Raw genomic sequence first — 20,061 nt, forward strand, 5'->3', positions numbered from 1 at the left:
CTTTCTTGCAGCACTTGTACAGTATCCACCTCACAGAACAACCTGAGGACTGCACCATGCAGCTTGCTGACCACATCAAAGTAAGTACAGGTTTTCAATGGTGTCTTTTCAGTGCTCAGCATTCACTGTTCAACAATCAATCCCACTAGCAAAACCATTGAACCCACCTTAGCTAATGTTTCTTTGCCGTTTGTTTTAATTGTTTGGGTCTTGCTCCATTTGGGGATTGAAAACAACTAAACCAGTTGCTACAATACTAGCATTGATTGATACTTTCAAACTTGCAAACCACTTGCATCGGTTTTGTTTGTGTTACTTTTTCAACCACAATTGAACAGTTTGGTGTTACAGTAGATCTCAGTTACAAACACCTTGGGAATGGAAATTGTTTGTAAGTCTGAAACGTCCGTAAAAAATGAAAAAATATAGTTTTCAATGGTTTTAATAAATGTGTACACCTGCTATCTACAGCCTTAATCTGGTGAATAATACAGTGATACAGCACAGTAATGCAATGCTTGTATTGTTCTGGTTTGAAAGGTTTTAAAATCGTGTATACGTGGGGAAAATGCTAAATTTAAAAATTGTAACTGGGGGGGGGGGAAGACCCCTTTTGTTTAAAAAGTTAAAATGTTCCTGGTACAATTGCACGTACTTGCTTTTAAATCTGCCTCACCTCTGTGTGTACAGTTGTACTTGTTGGTACAGTTGTTCTGCTGCTCCACGACCAGCACGCCGCGTATGGAGTGCTTTATCACAATCTCATCATCTTCAGCTTTGCATACGATGCATCTGTTTTTACTGCTCTGCTGTCTTTCGCCTCCTTTGTAAACTGTTGTATTTTTCTCTTGGCTCTTTTTAATATCACTGATAATTTCCCGATACTGTATTCCCATTGCGGAGTCTGATGCCGCTGTCAAGTTTTTAAAGCTGTTTGTAATGTTTTCTTTCAATTGAAAGGCTTTGTTTTTTTTTTTACCTGGATTCTGGTTGCAGTGTAGGCTTGGTTGAGTAATTTACATGCTTCCAGTTAGAAGTGGGGTGTTCAGTTGACCGGTTGGTGTTCGTAACTCTGAGGTTGTACTTCATCTCCTTTTCCTCAAACTGGATATGTGTAATTCTAATGTATATTCAGAAACTGACTTTTTGTTTGTTTTACCATCGTAGTTTACCCAGAGTGCCTTGGATTGCATGGGGGTGGAGGTTGGCAGACTTCGGGTGTTCCTTCACGTAAGTGTTCAGATCTGTTTTACTATTCACAATGAGAAGAAATTAATCCACAATCCCCTAGTTAAAAATATTTCTGAAGTATGTCAATGAACAGAACACCTGAGTAAACTAATACTTATTAAAAATATATATTTGTATTTGTTTTTGAGAACTTAATCAGACTTGTCCAAGATTATGGTGAACAGTGTTTTAATATTAAAGTTACCATTCACTGCAATACCTGTGCTTCTAGATCTGCTGTAAGATAATCTGTGAGTAAATAAGAAAGCAATATCACGATAGGGTGTTCAAATATCTTAGAATATCCGCATGGACTTTGGGTGTTCGGCATATCATATTTAAACACGTGGTATGTGTTATTGTGCTTGTACACAAATACATTGGTTGTCAGTGGAATCAGTTGTTCTACAAGTGCCACGCTGTGCTGGTATGGTAACATATCTGCACAGGTTAGAACACTTGCTAGCCAATGAGATCTAACATCTCTCTTCTGCACTGTCCTCTACAGATGGGACAGGAAGCTGCAGATCTTGCCGTCCTCCTGAAGGACTTGGAGACGTCCTGCAGTGATATCCGGCAGTTCTGTAAGAAGATCCGCCGTCGCATGCCTGGGACAGACGTGCCTGGGATCCCAGCGGCACTCACCTTCGGACCGCCGGTGAGGGGGTGGAGGGGGTGGGGGGGGCTGTATGATCACTGCCTCCGTAGTTCATGAGGACAGGGTGGCTTGAATACCTCTTCAACACCTGCTACACTTCAGTAGCAACCTCAGTCCTTTACTGCTGGGAAGCTGCTGTATCTGAGGAAGGGAAATAAGTTAGAACAATAAGGCCACTTTATATTAAGTGGAAATGTACATCTAATGTGAGTGTAATGGACTTGACATGGGTTACAAAACAACACTAGATTAAATTAAAAACACCTTGGTTGTTATTGGCATGAGATTACAGAAAATGATTACTGTTCGTATCCGGGAAACCCGGTTCTTATACTGTTGGTCATGAACTTCCCAACTCAATTATCTGGGCTACACCAGTATATTTTCTAAAACACTGCCAGTCCAGATCAGACTTTAGGCAGCAGAGGGCGCTGCATGGTTGAGAGCAGTTTTGCAGCACCGCAACATTACAGCTCACTTTCTGGTTATATACTCCAAAAGGAGTTTTTTTCTTCAAAGCTCATATCAAGAACAGACTTTTTTTTCCCTGCAGCTGTCTCCTAATCTCCAAATGTTGTATTGATCTTGTTCTTTTGCATTGTCACCCCCTTGACCTGTTGTGTGGCTGTGATTCTTTTTTATTATTATTTAAAATTAGTTAATAAAATATCTTGGCTCTCCAGTTGTCACCACATATTGCCATACGTTTTATGTTATTGGTATCACAAGCATAATTGAATAAAGAGAAATTGGCATAATATTGGTGTAACAAAACAATACATGTCCCTAATGTTAAAATCATACATGGTCTGCACTGCCAGAAACTACTTTTGCAATTGGACCCACATGCTTTAGCAAAGGCAATACAAGGGAAAAGAGAAGATGCTAAATCAGCAGATTTTGTATAATGTGGAACATTTGCCTCCATGGCATGGTTTCAAACTAAACAGTATGATTGTATGAACATCTGTAGTGTTTGAGTGTAAGTATGGCTTAAAAATAAAGTGATGCCTGCTGGGGTTTTTTTCACTGCACGTTGCAGCAGGTCAAAAACTAATCAAATTTATGTATAACATGTCATAGAACTGCCAAGTACAGGTACAAGGTTAAAGAGAAAAGGCAGTCTTCATTTACATTCATCATGAGTCAATCTTTTTGTACTTGGTTCTTTTGAACACAAAAACAAACGTGCAGAGTTTACCTGCCAAACTCAATCGGGTTTGGAACCAGTGCCTCCTAAACTTGCGCACTAGAATCTGATTAAAAACCCAAACTAACTCCTGCTCAGAAAGTGGTTACATGCAGAATATCAAGAGAGGATTTGGGAATCCACTCCTCAAGTAGGTATCTTGAATCCAGTTAGAGTGTGCCTATAAACAGGGCAGGTGCCAGGAGCTGCCGTCTAATCCCCTGGAGCTGCTTGTGTGCAGGTGTCGGAAAACCTGATGGACTGTCGCAAGCACCTGACTTGGGTGGTGGCTGTGCTGCAGGAGGTAGCGGCAGCCGGGGCTCAGATGATCGCCCCCCTCACTGAGCAGGAGGGTCTGTCTGCACTCAAACTGGAAGACATTGCCTTCAAAGTAGGGGAACAGGTAGGGATTCACTCCAACCACCTTCAGGGAGGAGTAGCTTCTTTCCGGGGAACTAGACGAGTAGAACTGACCATTCGGGTTGACAGCACAATTGGAAATGTCGGGCCCCATACAAGTATTTTATTTATTATAATTTGTTTTCTAAGCTGTGTCCTCTAGGTCACTATGATTGACATTTAAAATGAAAAGGAGATTGTCTTTGTTAAACTAAAAACCCCAGTCCTACCTTTTTAAAAAAAGGTAATCCTAGAGTTCTTTATATTGTGGCTCATTTTCAAATCTTTTAATATAGAACTGTAAATTCCTCCATGGGTAATTATTTTATTTTTAGTTTTGTAACTTCGGGTCATTCTTTTTGGAGTGAAAGGCGTTGAAAATGATCTGCATGTTTTTGAGAGAAAGTTAAACTAAACATAAATAAGTTGTTTTAAACCTTTGCTGCCCAGTGTCCAGCATATTTGACTTTGAGATAATAGGCATTAAATATCAATCAATCACATTTATTTTGTATAGCGCCTTTCATGCGCTATACAAAATAAGTTGTGGGAACATACCCTGTTTTCTAAGCTGTGTCCTCTAGGTCACTATGATTGACATTTAAAATGAAAAGGAGATTGTCTTTGTTAAACTAAAAACCCCAGTCCTACCTTTTTAAAAAAAGGTAATCCTAGAGTTCTTTATATTGTGGCTCATTTTCAAATCTTTTAATATAGAACTGTAAATTCCTCCATGGGTAATTATTTTATTTTTAGTTTTGTAACTTCGGGTCATTCTTTTTGGAGTGAAAGGCGTTGAAAATGGTCTGCATGTTTTTGAGAGAAAGTTAAACTAAACATAAATAAGTTGTTTTAAACCTTTGCTGCCCAGTGTCCAGCATATTTGACTTTGAGATAATAGGCATTAAATATCAATCAATCACATTTATTTTGTATAGCGCCTTTCATGCGCTATACAAAATAAGTTGTGGGAACATACCCTGGGGAGTAAAGGGTTAATACCTCCATTCGTTTTTTTGTGCGTTTTGTCCCCCAGATCTACGGTGCCCAGGGTGTCAGCCCCTACGACTGCATGCGCCAGTCCTGCAGCATCGTCATTGCCACCATGAACAAGATGGCAACGGCCATGCAGGAAGGGGAGTACGACGCCGACAGGCCTCAGGACAGGGTAAGGGCTGGGCGTCCCCATTGCTTCATGGGTAAAAGTTCCATCTATAGATGGAATTCTGTCAAAATGGCCTCTTCCATGTCCATTCTTATGATTAGTGTAGAAATGCAAACAAACACGGGGCTGGTCTGGTGTCAACTCAGTGTGTGCAAACTGCAGACGTTCGAAGCTCCATCACTAATCGAAAAATAGAACTATTTTTAGATCAGCAAGCTCCATCTGTCAAAATGCGGCCAGTTTATGACACAGGAGCGCTGCTATTTACATCTCAGCCGCACTCGCACTTCCAATATGCAGTAAATGGCTTACACTGTGAATAATGCTGCAGAAACACGACTTCTGATGAGGACAACAGCAGCATGTTTTGTTTTGCCAAGTTTGTGTTTCTAAAAATATAAACAATAACATTCACGGTCGGGTGTCAAAACAAAATGCTGTTCTTGAGAATGATGCCGATACCACAAAGACGAAAAGGCTCCACCGGGCAGTGAAACGTAAACTTATCTGTTTGCTTATCTGTAAACAGTCATGCCAGCCCTGATTAGTTATGCCTGAACTGTAAAGTGGCGATCGATTAGTTTTGAACTGGAGAGAGAGAAAGAAAGAGATGGGGTGAAGGTGTGAGAGAATGTGAGAAACGCGTACTATTTGTTGTTTAAAACTTTGTTTTTACATTTATTTTTTGTTGTTCAGAAAGGTCAGTGAAATACTTTGGTGACTTTAGCACCGGGTCAGTGCGGGAACCTCGGTCACGGTACGGTATGGTACCAGGGTCGGGAATGGAGCGGATTGGTACCGATACGGTACAGGTCCACCAATTCGCAGTTACTGCGGGTAGCACTGCACAGGGATGCCCACCAGTGCAAGCTACTGGAAAAATCACTGTCAGCACTCACATGAGACTGAGGGAAGCCTTCTTATTAGAATGAGCTAACAGCCCTCGTAATGGTGATGCAGAGCTGTCATCAAAACGGCATCAAGATACTGTGGTAAAGCAACCACAACCAAAGTAGCCTCTTGGTCCTGTACAGCACTGCTGAGCCCAGCAGCTGCTCTCACTACACGTATGCCACAGCACGCAATGCAGACAAGGCTGCAAAAGCTCCGGTTGGAGTTACTTTATTCTCGTTTTGGCTTCGGCCAAAATTATGAGACGGTTTGTATAAAAAATGTAATTGTTGTTACTGTATTTTGTATGAGGGAAATACTTTTTTTCTCATTGTGTTTTTCCCGCCTTTGGGTCCCAGAGGGCTACGAGCACAGATTAGCCACAGGAGGACATACTGTTCATCGCCGCCGGTGAGGAGGCGGGTGAACAGGAGCTGGCGTTCCTGTCTGAGGACGTGGAGTCAGACAGCACATCCCCTGCTGTTAAGCTCTGTCAGATACAACTCAAAAGTTGTATTTATGAACATCATAGCTAACATTTGCATAGCAGAAACACAATATTTAAATGAAAAAATAAACATAAAAGGCTTTATTTTTTAAATTAGCGCATATAATGCACGACGTAAAAAATGAAAAACTGTATTAAAATAAACATTTCAAAAGAAGATATTGTGTAAACAGGTATAAACTGCTATATGTACATACAAAATTGGAAAAACAAAGTAATTATTTACAAAAATAACATAAGGCTTTTTTCACATTAGTGCATAGCATGACTTCAGAAAATGAAAAACTATAATAAAATAAACATTTCAAAAGAAAATATTGTGTAACCAGCTGTAAACTGGTTATATGTAGGCCTACATACAGAATTGTAAAATCGAAATAATTATTTATAAAAAAGAAAATAACTCCGTTCACATTGTGTAACGGGAATGCGCATTCAGGGAAACATACTTCAAAGTAGCCCCCATATTAGCACAATCCACACAGATGTAACGCTTATCAACTTGTCATGTGCATTTACCACATACTGCTCTTTCACACTGGGCATAGATATCAGAAGTTTTATTTTTACTGCATTTAGTTACCTGGCATTGTTTTCTGTTGCGTGTGTCACTTGATGTTGAGCTGCGTTTCCCTGCCGCTTTGCATTTTTCTGATCGAAATGTTTCTGCCAAAGCTCAGTGGCTTCCATCATAAGATTATATTTTCCCTGGTGCATTCATTGTACAAAACTGAGGAATTGATAGCTGCCATGTCCAGTACATTGTAAAATACAGCAACTGGACACCGGTGATTGCTTTCACAGAGTACTGTTTTGCGCCGATGGTGGAAACGCTCTTCTCGCTTTCTTTACTGTTCCAACCAGGTTGTTTTTTTGTTTTTTTCTTCATCTGTTTTGCTAACTGGTGAAATAAAAAAAAATGTCATTGGTAACATTCATCCCTTTTCCTAAGCACGGTTACATCAGCCACATTGTCACTCAGTCTCTGACCAGCTGGGTGAGTTTCTTCTTTGCACAGGTAGGGGTAGGGTCCGCTGCCAGCCAAAACTTGATCCCAAATTTGACAGGTTTGTTTGTCCAGTGACACCGTGCTTTTGTCGGAAATAGCTGCTTGTCCATGTAATGTTTTACGTTTAGCTTGAAACAGGCAATGCTGTTTTCAATTAAATCATTCCAAATTGCTGATGCCAAGGCAGATATATCTGTAGTTGCTCTCAAATCAAAATGCAAAAATATCAAGATTTCTCGAAAAATTATTATAATAGTAATATTATAAGACAGCAGACTATATATGCTCACGTAGACAGCCAGACGGCAGTTCTCCAAGGAATTGATAGGATTACAATAGATATTTGGATAACACATATCTAGACTTTAAGAGCAATATTTTATTTAAATACATACTGCTGTAAACTCAGCAGAGGTTAAGATAACAAACTGGCTTGTATACATATAAAAAATATCGTATTGTAGGTTATATTGACAGTAAAAGCATGTATTGTAACAAGCCATCAAAATGACTGACTACTTTTGGTGGTTCTAGGTAGAAGTGCTTATAACTTTTTTATTTTTGCGATTCTGACTTTCAAACTTCGTCAGGGTATTTAATACTAGGAAAAGTCAAGAACAGACTACCGTGGATCTTTAACACACGCAGAGTAATTTAAATTTTAAAAGTGAAAACCATCAAAATGACTACCGTGGCGGTTCTATTGTTAACTAGCGTAGTGTGATTTATCAGGTTGGTCCATCTAGTAAAATGACAAGTAATTTCTGAATTTGCTTCTGAATGTGGTCCAAAATGGCTCGGAATTGATCTGAGAGCATGTACACAACCCCAGAGCCGAACGATTGGTTTTGCATCAGGAGTTTCAGCCAAAATGATTATTGGCCACTTCCACCCATCCATTTCCATGATTATTGGCCACTTTCACAGATTTAGATGGTCTAGGTCAGGAGATCAAGCATTCATTGTTCTCTTCTACAGCTATGGCCTAATGTTTTGCATCACCCAATAGAATCAACAAAATTTGCTTCATAAAGTCATAAATGAAGCCTGCTGAATAATGTTCTGTTTAAAATCGCATACTGCTTTGTAGTTTTCCATGTACTCAACAAAAAACTGATGTGGCATTTTGAAATCCAACATGAAATACTGTGCTAGTATTATGGATTTCGATAGACTTCTGTGATATTTTGTAGTTTCTATGATTTACATAATGTTAAATAAAATATCAAAATTATGTAAATATAGGTTGTTTTTTTGTCGCAATCCTAATATTCTAGGTGATGCAAAACTTTTTCCCATAGCTGTATATATCTATAAGCATTGTATAAGTTAAGGGGCATATGGATCACACCGCCCCTTCCAGTCTGGTCACTGTAGTGTCACTATAGTGTCACTCAGCCTACTGTATTTGTATCTTTCACAGCCAACTCCTCCGGTGGAGCTGAGAGCAGCAGCACTGAGAGCGGAGATCACTGATGCAGAAGGGCTGGGGCTCAAACTGGAGGACAGAGAGACAGTCATCAAGGAGCTTAAGAAGTCCCTCAAAATCAAGGTGAGGACAAGCCCCCCTGCATATACTGTGTGTGCAATACAGCCTCGCTCTCCGAGGGAATGTATTTTTGTGCATGGGGTTGACAAGGAGCTTGCTTGTAACTTCTTGGTTGCAATTCATTTTCACGGATGAGGTGCGGCAAAAAAAAAAAATTCACGTAAAGGTCAGCAAATAATGTAGTTTTAGCTACATTAACATACACAAGAGCTTTTAAATAGTACACCAGATCCAATAATATAAAGACTATTGCTTTTGACTACTAATAAGTTTAAATGTTACTTTAGAGTACAAAACTTACAGTACATACTTCAGACATAATTTTAGGTTACAGTTGAGGGTCTCCGACCCTGTACGACAAGTCGGAATTACATCATCTACAATCTTGTGATGTGTGTCTTTTTTGGAAAGGCGTACAGTCTTAACAGATCGTCAACCCATTCACCTGTCATTCTAAAATACCTAAAATATCTCTCGCTGCCTCATACCCGCATCTCTCTAATTGATATTTGAAATTCTCAGTTTTGGGTTCTCTGTTGGTTGAGAGGACGGATGTACCAATGATGTTGCTTCTGATTTTTTTTAAAACTCGGCACATCTACTTAAATGTGAATTTATCCCATTTCTTGAATGCAGTCTGTATTTAAAGTATGAACAACATCTGCGACCACTTTGCGCGGTCAAAAGGGCTGCGACACGATGTGTCCCGTACAGCAAATAGTGAAGCTGCACAGCTTTTATAGCTGTCTGCGCCTCACATATCACATTCATCTGCAAAACCAGGATTTACAGTTTTCCATGATTCTGAAACAGCATGTTGTAAAGAACCTCTGTAATTCGGTAAACCTTTTGTTACAGAAAGCAGCTCTCACAATTTTTTTGTATTTTAGCTGTCACCCATTTACATGCTTGCTCGCTCAGCTATCTCATTCGCTGACCTACATAGATACACGTAAATGCTGCGTGCATACACAGTTTTGTATTTTCAGCGCATGACACACTACGTTTTTTAAAGGAAATAAAGGATGCGCCTAATCAAATGTGTTTTTACATCCATTTCCAAGATTTCACAGACTTTATTCAAATTCACGATTTCCGTCACCAACAAATTTGGGGGGCGATCACTTCAAAGAATGATGGATCATGGAGTTGAAGTTAAGGGAGTGATGGATCATGGAGTTGAAGTTAAGGGAGTGATGGATCATAGAGATTAAGTTAATGGAAACGATGGATCATGGAGTTAAAGTTAAGGGACCTTCCCTGTTTTTGTCCCCCAGGGTGAGGAGCTGAGCGAAGCCAGTGTTCGCTTGAGTCTCCTGGAGAAGAAGCTGGACAGCTCCTCAAAGGACGCAGACGAGAGGGTGGAGAAGATCCAGACCAAGCTGGACGAAACCCAGGCGCTGCTCAAGAAGAAAGAGAAGTGAGTGTGGGTCAGAGGGCCATGGAGAGTGGTCTGCATTGAGGCTGGCCTGTTTACTAGATAAATCACCTAACAGGTTTTGTTTTGTTACAATCTGTTTACTGTTACGTGGGTAATTTAAATAAGACTTCTTGGTCCAGTAGACACATGTTTTAGTTAATCAACCCTATTAAATTCAGTATAAAGGATAGAGCAGTTTTAAGGTCTCGTAGGCTTTAAGGCTTTAAGGTTTTAAGGCTGCAGTGTCCCGGTCTCCTGACCTGATATTTTCCCTTCCCAGGGAGTTTGAGGAGACGATGGATGCTCTCCAGGCTGACATCGACCAGCTCGAGTCGGAGAAGGCAGAACTGAAGCAGCGTCTGAACAACCAATCCAAAATGACCATCGATGGTCTGCAAAGGCCGCCTGCCTCGGGGATCGCTTCCATCGTCACTGGTGTTGCAACGGGTGAGTCCAGCAGGGACACCTAAATTCATCTGTAGATTAGACAGTTAATGCTGGTTTGATTTGTTATGAGTGTTGAACTTTGCAAGTAGTGATACTGTACTGTTTGCAAAAATTAATACACCAGGACAGTTCGGTCTACAGACCTGTGTGAACCCAGAACTGAAATCAATAGACACAGTCAGGATATTTCCTTAGTTATGGTAATTCTATTTTAAACTTCCTTAAACATGTATTTTCAGCCTAACCCTGCATTGCTAACATCTGGTTTTCCAACTAATTTCCGCTTCAGTCTTCTAATGTTTTTCCTATTTTCTCTGTCCTTCATGCCTTGCTACACATTCTCTTTTCTGCAGAGGAACAGCAGAAAGGTATTTGTCACTAGGGTTGTCAAAAATACCGATACTTTGATACTATCGCGATACCAAATTTCAAAAACGGTTCTGAGCTTCATTAATTATGCATTCGGTAGTACCGAAAAACAGAAAGTATCGGAGCACTCTGTACTTGTATAATGAAAATTGTGTGTTTGCGTCCTTCATGTAAAAGACGGAGTCGTACTAAAAAAAAAAAGCTTCCCTTTATGTCCGCGCAGGGACACCATACACTCCAGGTGGAAACAACGACGACGAGACAGCCAGGATTCAGGAGTAAAAGGTTAAGATGGAAGGCACACAAGCCCAGCGGCCCGCGCTCTTAGAAAAAGAGAACAGCAGGAGTGCTGTTTGGAAATATTTCGTTTATGAAGCGAATGAGCAGGGCAAAGCAAAGATCCATCCAAGCCCATATGCAAACGGTGCTTTAAGACGGTACAAACAAAAGGAGGCAACACCTCACATTTAGCGAAGCATTTGGCGGATAGGCACGCTGACCTCTTCAAATAATTCGGACAGGTTAGCGACAGCATAGATTATTGAATGAATGTATCACATATATGTTAAAAATACATGTCCTCAAGAAAGCGATGGGGAAATGTGAAATTAAGAAAGCAAGCTAGCTAATTTAGCACTAATGCGTACGGTGCTCTACGTTGGAGTGATAGATAGTATTTGTCTGCGTTCACATTAATGTTACAAATAACGACTCTAGTTATCTGTTAATGTATCAAACACACTTCACAGATTTCTCTCTGAGGTTAGTCTAGCTTTATTGCGGTCGCCCCCGGGCTCGGCCTTCTAAGACGTAATACACAAGAGCGGTATATCATAGGCGCATATGGCTGTCACTCTTGGAAAGGGGCGGACTGTGGCTTTCTAATTATACCAAATATGGACATCTACGTCGGTGAGAATCTGACCTGACTGCTTCACGCTGTGTGAGAGAGCACTGGATGGAGCAGACGCGCAGGATAGCAAAGAAAACATTGCCAAACAAAATAAAACAAGATTGCATTTCCCTTGTTTTTGATAATGTTCTTCTTTTATATATTATTTTGCATTTCTTGCGTTTTCTATAGTTTTGTTATAAATGGCTGTAACTTTTTTTTCTGGTGTTCCAATTTTAATTCTTTCATTTTAGACATGTTCCCAAGACCTTGAAGTTTGATTGTAAAATACATTTTTTCAACTCAGAGCACTGAAAAAAATATTTGACAACAAATGTTCTTTTTTTCTAAAAAGCGTATTTTATTTTCATCCTGACATTCGTTAGTTTTTTGTTTATTGTTATTTATTTCTTAGCAGGCACCCTTATCCAGAGCGACTTACAATTGTTACAAGTTATCGTTATTTTTTATATACAATTACCTGTTCATACAGTTGGGTTTTTTTACTGGCGCAATCTAGGTAAAGTACCTTGCTCAAGGGTACAGCAGCAGTGTCTCCCACCTGGGACTGAACCCACGACCCTCCAATCAGGAGTCCAGAGCCCTAATCACTACTCCACACTGCTGCCCTATGTTTCTTTACTAAATTTATTGGGTATCAAATCAAACAATGGATTTTTATTTTCTGAACCCCCAGTTTGTGCTGATTTATTCTACATATGGTACTCACCTGAAACCCCTGTAGTCCCAGTTATAAGCACAAATATAATAACAATAAAAACTTTGAGAACTTTTCTCCGTCAGTAATGTACAGAGCACTCACCTGAATCACTTAATAAAAATCTCATATTCATCCACTTTGTAGTTTTACTTCATCCTCTTTATTTCACTACCAAAAACAAGCAGAACTATTAAAGGGCCAGTCAATCATAGTCATACACAAAAACAAATCCTTAAGTGATAATATGCAAATTACGTTTACTGCACCTGCACCGTTTGACTTAGAGTCAAGATTGTTTACGTTTATTAAAGGAATGTTCTCTTATTTTGCGTGTTAAGATTTTTTTTTTTTTTTGCCGTGGTATTGAAGAGGTATCGTGAAACTGAACTGGTATCGTATCGAAGTTCAAAATTCTGGTATCGTGACAACCCTATTTGTCACCAGCTACTTATTGTACTTGTGCTACCATCTGTCTGCTTCATGTTTCTGAATCTGTCACTGCTTGGATATGTAGTACATTAGATTATTCCTGTGACCCAGGACTGCAGACAGGAATGCTCAGAATGATATGATTTATTATTTAATTTTTATAATTATTGGATGCCAAGTTCTTTTTTGTGTTTGGTAAGAGATAAGTATACTGTGTGTGCAATATGTGCATGGTTTGGTTTTATCTTGTAGGAGAGGGAATTGAGCCTTAATGGTTATTAAGATCAAACATCTAAGACAGTTGCAAAATGTTTGCCAACTTAAACTAGTTTTATTTTTATCTACTGTATGTTGAGGGTTTCAAGTTAAAGATGGCTAAATGATTGTATGAAGCAAGTCATTGGCTCAGCCATTGAGCCTCTCTTCCACTCTATATCTATCTATACTCTTACACCTGTAAGACTTCACTCTGGAAACGAGATGGAACAATCTCTTCTACAAATATTGTGTGTGAGACAATAAAAGTACAGCATTCTAATACTAAGTTGCATGGTGAAACAAGTGACATGCATGACTGTTTGAGCCTGCTGTTCGAGTCCTGAGCTGTCCTGACCTCTGTGTGTGTGACTTTCAGGGGTCGGCAGTATGCAGTCAATGGGCGGTGGCTCTGGCACAGTCCAGGTGATCGACTCTCCTCTGCTGCTTCAGCAGATTGATGCTCAGCGACTCGGCATCAAATACCTCAAGAACGAGAACAACCGGCTCAAGGTGTGTGTGAAAAACCCAAGCAAAGTTTAAGGATGTCAGCCATCCCATTTAACTACTGGTTGTGTACGTTATGTGTTTCATACCACCCACAACATCACAAAGGTAGAGAGACAATACAAACAAAAATGGCACAATATCTGGAACCTCAGCGAGTGACACTACTACTAGCATACAGTCAATCTGCATGTTTAGTAAAGACCTTGAAATGCTTTCACACACTATCGGCTTAAGACTCAGCAGTGTATCGTGTTGGTAAGTGTTATCATAGTCTTCAGTTAAAATATACCTGTTTAATTTCAAAGCTAAGTGAATTCTACAAAACCTGTTTCAAAGACAGCACTACCTACAGTATGAGGACTGATTCAGTCCCAGTGCCATTTTAAAAAGAGGATTAAAATGATTAAGGTTTGAGGTTCAAGTCCCTCCGTCCTGTACTAACGGTTTCCCTCGCTGGCAGGCTGAGAAGATGAACACTCAGTGTTCAAGCCCCTCAGTCCTGTACTAACGGTTTCCCTCGCTGGCAGGCTGAGAAGATGAACGCTCAGCTGGCAGCCCTGCCGCCTCTGCGTGTTTCCAAACTGCCTTTGAAGGAGGGAGTGAACACAGACCTGCAGTCCAACCCCCTGTACCGCAAGACCAGCCAGCTGCTGGAGACGCTGCTGCAGATGAGCGCCAACATGAAAGTGGTGGACATCACCGGAAAAACACCAGGTCAGGCTTGCTCGTGACACATGCTGGTGTGCCTGTGCTGTCTGTAAACTAAACAAAAACAAGGATGCAAACATAGTCTTGCTTTAGGTTTTTTTTTGTGAGTGCAAGATTTGTAGTTCCTTTATAAATAATGTAATATGTTCAAATTATTTGAATCCAGAAATCTCAAAACATGTGGTGTTTTTGTGGGGAAAGACTCGCATCCATAATAAATATATATATTTTCTTAGCTTCTCTCCACATGGGGGTAATAATCAAACCTGCTCTTTTCATAGCTGCAAATAGAAAATGTAAAATGATTCCAGTTGCAGTAATTATTGTAAACAAGCCTGTACCACTCACGGTTCGTTGCCCCTTTAAAAACAGACCCTGGACACAGAAATTGATTTTTCCAGCGCTGACACGCTATTTTAAATAAACAAAACAAAAACAAAATAAACGCCTAGCTCTAATGAGCACTAACTATACACTTTTGCAGATCCCTGACTAACATGCAGGACAGCTAAGCTGTTTACCTGACCTACAAAACATACCAACACTTTTTAAACAAAAACACATAAACTAAACACAGGTTTAATTTTTGCACCGTATACCTTATCACAGTAAACGACATACAGTCGGGCTCTTCACACAGCAGCCTCGAGCAGACTGACTGCTTCCCTGTTATATCCTGCACCTGGCTCTAATTTTCAATAATTGCCCGGTGCAGGTGATAATTAAACAAACCAATAAAACAATTAACAAAAATAATTAAACAAAGTGCCTGATGCAGGGAGGAACCAGACCCTCTCCCTGCTGTCTTACATTATGTACAAGGTTTATTGAAGATATCTCGCACCCCCATTACAATATTAACTCTTATTTCTTCTCAATTCTAGTGAGCCCTACTGCACAGCTCATGGAGCAGACTGCTCGTCTCAAGAGTTTGAGTGACACACTGGACAGACTGAAGGTAACTGGGGCATAACGAGGGTTGAAACAATACATCGAGGCCATAATACGATGTGTATCACGACGTTGAGGTCGTAGAGAACATGATAAAGGACTTTTAAAAAAGGCAAATTTAAATGAAATATTGATGGGTGGAACAAGGGGAGGGGGGGATATGTAATCATACTATATAAATGATTACATATAAATCACTCATGAACCATTTAGTGGACTATTAGTAGCTATGTAGTGCTTTTGGATGTGGAAGTGTCATACGATACAATACATTATGTAAAGTCATCAGAACACAAAAAAGTAATAATCTGACATGCTTCAATTAAAATGCTTTAGTTTTATGTTGTTACGTCAGAACAGTAAAATGTAGCATATTTAACAAACAAAAAAAGGCCCCATTCACTTGTAGTTTTGTTTGGTGGGAATCCAGAACATCTTGATCTTGTACTAGAATTTGCACAAAACAATTCTCTTTCCAAGTATTCTTGGTACACCTGCCCTCCCCAAGGAAATCAAAGGCACTTTGATGTGAAATTAACTGGTTCCCTTTCAAGTACGAAATGTAATTATTACCGCATGGGTGTTTACCTCCTAAACACCCCGAAACCTGACTATTCTATACCAAAGCTGCTCCGCCAAGCCTGTGACGCAGTCATGCCCGCCCCCGAGGGTATAAAGGACTGCGTGAACAGATCTCTGCGCCGTTTTTCCTTTCAAGACATGATAGGTGGAGCCTGGTATCAGATAAATAGTTGTTGCTTATAACACTATAATTTGCGCTAATTATTGTGTATTACATCATTTATGCTGCAAGTTTTTTTGTTTTTTTTTTAATTACGCATATATTGTGCACTACCGCCTGTTGTTTGTTCCATCCCACAGCGGCCTTTTGCTCCATGTGAAGCCGGTGGCTTGAGTCGCCCCTTCCCAGGGATCAAGCAACTTGTGCTCTCCTCACAGGCTGCTTGGTTAAATAAACATGTACAATTGTTAAATAAACGAGACCTTTATTTATGTACTCGTGTTATTACTGTTTTCTGTGGATAAATATTTTTCCCTTGTTGTTTTTTCTGTGGTGTTGTTTTTTGGACAGAAATAGGTGCACAGCTGGGCTCAGCAGCGCTGTGCTGGACCGAGATACGCGCTTCGGATTGACTGACGTTTTGGTGACTGCTTGCATCACCGCTTCGTTCCCGACCCCATACCATACCGAACCGGGACCAAGGTTACTGTACCATACTGAACCGGTGCGAAAGTCCCTGAACTGGTACCATTCCGGTTCCGACCAGGGCTTACATCCCTGGTCCGGTAACAAGCTGGTCTTGTTCGGGTCTTGAACAGCCCCTTTGCTGTCTTTAAGTAGACTTAGGCAGCACTTGTACAGAGTTGGTGTACATTGCATTGCTACTTGCATACTGCCTGGGTTTTATTCCTGTGACACATGCAAGGCCAGTCTGCCTGTTGAGGACAAGCATGGTACATGCTCTTCCTGCCTGGGGCCTGAGCACACAAAGGAGGCTCTGGTGAAACGCAGTTTCTGTGAGTTTTGTGCACATTTCTCTGAAGAAACGTCTCCGGCAGCCCTACAGAGCGCCCTGCATCCCTCACTCCTGCACAGCACTCTTCCCCATCATCCTCTGGTAGAGGGGTGGCTGAGTCCTCACTCCATGGCTCTGCTAAGGAAGAGCAGACGAAGCACCCAGAAAAGTAGCCCACGCAGAAAGCAATCTTCATGGTCTTCCTCATGCTCCTCTGCTTTTCCTTCTCCTCCCCCAAGGAAGAAGAGAGCTTTTCGCATGATGGCGCCTCTTCAGTTAGAGGAAGGGTTCTACTCCAGGTACTTCCTAGTGCCCAAGTGGGATGGTGGCCTCAGACCGATCCTCGACCTCAGACAGGTCAACCTGTATCGGAGCTGAAGGTGGTTCAGAATGTTGACGATGCAACAGCTGTTGCATTTAATCAGACCGGTGACTGGTTCACGATGGACTCAAAGACGGCTATTTCCACATCCCCATAAAACCAGTGCACAGGAAGCGCATGCGGTTTGCCTTTCAGGGAGTTCCACATCTTGCCATTTGGCCTCTCTCTAACTCCCAATGACTTTTCAAAGTGCATGGAAGCTATCCTGGCCCCACTGAGACTCAAAGGCATCAGAGTACTCAAGTAGAGTAAGAGTAGAGTAGAGTACTTATCTGGACGACTGGCTCATTTATGCCCAGTCTCCAGCACATACAGAAGCCCACACAGAATTTGTCACTGGCCACCTTCTCGGACAGCCTACTATCTGGGGGTGTGCTTGGACTCTAGGTCCATGCTGTCCACGCTGTCAGATGGCAGTGCAGAGAATAGCTGCCTGTTTAGAGCTCTTTCAGCTCAACAGAATGCTCACGGTGGTGACGTTCCAGAAACTTCTGGGCTTAATGGCAGCAGCTTCTCAGACCCTCCCTTTGGGTCTCGTGTGCATGTGCCCTCTGCAAGCCTGGTTCAACAGCAGGTTTTTCAGCTCGCATTGAACCATGGCCACCTATTGACAGTGTCTCACCACTGCCTAAAGCCTGTCCATCTACACCTCGGCGTACCGCTGGACAGTGTCACCAAAAGGGAGTTTGTCACCACGGACGTGTCCAGCCTGGGCTGGGGTGCTTTGTGGAATGGCATGGTCTCCACATAAATGTTTTGGAGCTGCAGGCAGTTTGCATTTTTTGCAGGAAGTTCGAGGGAGACATGTGCTTGTCCATACAGACAACACAACAGTGGTGGATTACATCAACTACCAGGGCGGCCTCAGGTCGCCCAGTCTCCATCTCGTGGCCTGCAAGCTTTATCTCTGGGCACACGAGAACCTCCTCTCACTACCCGGGGTGACAAACTGGGCAGCGGACCTCCTCTCAAGGAGAGTTCCCTGCACCTAAGAGTAGAGGCTTCACCCCGAGGTAGTGAGCCACATTTGGGAGAGGTTTGGGAAAGCAGAGATAGATTTCTTTGCCTCCCTGGAATTGACCCACTGTCCCCTCTGGTTCTTCATAATAGGAGGCGGGGAGCCGCTGGCGGTAGATGCCTTGGCACACCAGTGGCTGAAGCAACAGTTACATGCCTTCCCACCTCTCCTGCTGTGTCTGGAGAAAATCATGCAGGACCGGGCCAAGGTGCATCAACCCTGATGCAGCTCCTGAGCGGCCAGCTGTGGAGACTGCCCAAGCGCCATGACCTTCTCAGTCAGACACAAGGGACCTTATGGCATCCGACCCATCAAGCCTGCAGCTCTGGGTCTGGACCCTGAATGGCTGCATTTGAGCCGTCTGGGTCTGTCTAATAGGGTTATTGACACCCTGCAAAATGCCAGAGCCACGTCCACACGTTCCCAGTACAGGTGCAAGTGCGGCGTCTTTCCGATTTTCAGTTGCGAAAGCCTGCTTAATTTTTGCAGAAGACTATCTCTGCATTTCATGTCAACCAGTCTGTGGAATTGGAGGCTTTCCATCCACCTCCTTTCCAGCCTGACAGGGAGCCACAGCTCCATACGCTCTGCCCAGTGTGGGCCCTGGCGTACTACGTTGACAGGACAAAAAGTTGGAGGCTTTTGTCTGCAATCAGCCAATCTTTGTTTTATATAGCACCATAGTGGACCACCATCACAAAGTGCTTTACAAGATGCAATAACAACAATAAAATCCATAATACTTTAAATACAGAGAAAGGCATAATACATGATATACAGTAAAAAACAATGCATAATACATTAAATACAGTGAAAAATGCATAATGCATAACACAGCAGCTAATAGCAGATACCAGGCTTAAAGAGCATGGAAAGCAAGAGAGAACAAGTGGGTCCTGAGAGTTGATTTAAAGTGAGTGACGGTGGGAGCATCACGCACCAAAGCTGGGAGAGAGTTCCAAAGAGTCAGAGCCATGAAGCTAAACGATCGTTCTCCGAGTGTGGTGCACTTTTGCTTGGGGATAACAAGCAGGCCAGAGTCAGAGGATCTCAGCTTGCGGGGAGGGACATAGCAGGTCATCAGGTTGAGGAGGTACTCTGGACCTGTGTGATGATGGGCATTGTAGGTGAGCAGGAGAGTTTTGAAAATAATCCTGAACTTTACAGGTAGCCAGTGCAGCTCGGCAAGATGGGGGGGTGATGTGTTCACGTTTTTTTTACATCAGGTACATGGGGCGAAGTCTCATGGTCAAGCCTTGTCTAAACACAGGCTGTCCAAATGGATAGCAGATAGTCAGGACTGCCTTTACCTGTGGTTATCTGTGTTGTACATCGACAAAACACAGGACTGGAAGTCATTTTATTTGTCCACACTGGAAATGCTAAATATTTCAATATGGATCAAATCAAAGCTTCAAAACGCCCTCTCTTCTCCCTGTCGCTAACTATGATTTCCCCCCTTTCCCGCTGTGCCAGGATGAAGTGTCCGAGCATGTGGTATCACAGCGCCGCGGCGCCCGAGTGCCCTCAGACTTCGCCACATTTCCCTCCTCCTCCTTCGTCAAGGTAAGACCTGCAGGGGCAACCAGACCACGCAATGCTTTTGAGATGTGCTCCCTGACAGCTGACAATTGTACATGTTTATAGAAAGTCTGTAGTTGGAATTCATAGACAGCTTTGATAAAGGGTGGTGTCTTTTTATAGTTCACATTTCAGAAGTTGACATTCGTTCAAGAAAAACTACAGTTAGGATATAATGTTCTGGCTAAACATCAGATGCTCATGCCAAACAAAATGTTTATTGGATTTATATGGCATTCAAT

The 20,061-nt window shown here is 41.8% G+C and overlaps 1 protein-coding gene across 9 annotated transcripts in view; it reads left to right on the top strand.

The window, feature by feature from the left end:
• Positions 1-20,061, top strand: part of LOC117421393 (dynactin subunit 1-like) — a 102,821-nt gene that overhangs the window by 79,236 nt on the left and 3,524 nt on the right. For 6 of the 9 annotated variants that reach the window (XM_034035757.3, XM_034035751.3, XM_034035754.3 and 3 more), the window contains 13 exons: positions 12-80; positions 1,168-1,230; positions 1,739-1,888; positions 3,319-3,480; positions 4,513-4,644; positions 8,473-8,601; positions 9,876-10,018; positions 10,299-10,465; positions 10,819-10,833; positions 13,511-13,644; positions 14,169-14,355; positions 15,234-15,307; positions 19,715-19,804. In XM_034035757.3, coding sequence (XP_033891648.3) covers positions 12-80; positions 1,168-1,230; positions 1,739-1,888; positions 3,319-3,480; positions 4,513-4,644; positions 8,473-8,601; positions 9,876-10,018; positions 10,299-10,465; positions 10,819-10,833; positions 13,511-13,644; positions 14,169-14,355; positions 15,234-15,307; positions 19,715-19,804 — 1,515 coding nt within the window. Of the gene's footprint in view, positions 1-11; positions 81-1,167; positions 1,231-1,738; positions 1,889-3,318; positions 3,481-4,512; positions 4,645-8,472; positions 8,602-9,875; positions 10,019-10,298; positions 10,466-10,818; positions 10,834-13,510; positions 13,645-14,101; positions 14,356-15,233; positions 15,308-19,714; positions 19,805-20,061 lie in introns of those variants that run through there. The other 3 variants (XM_034035752.3, XM_034035759.3, XM_034035760.3) reach the window with 2 other exon arrangements.

This window comes from Acipenser ruthenus, chromosome 1, assembly GCF_902713425.1.
Source record: "Acipenser ruthenus chromosome 1, fAciRut3.2 maternal haplotype, whole genome shotgun sequence".
NCBI classification, from domain to species: Eukaryota; Metazoa; Chordata; class Actinopteri; order Acipenseriformes; family Acipenseridae; genus Acipenser; species Acipenser ruthenus.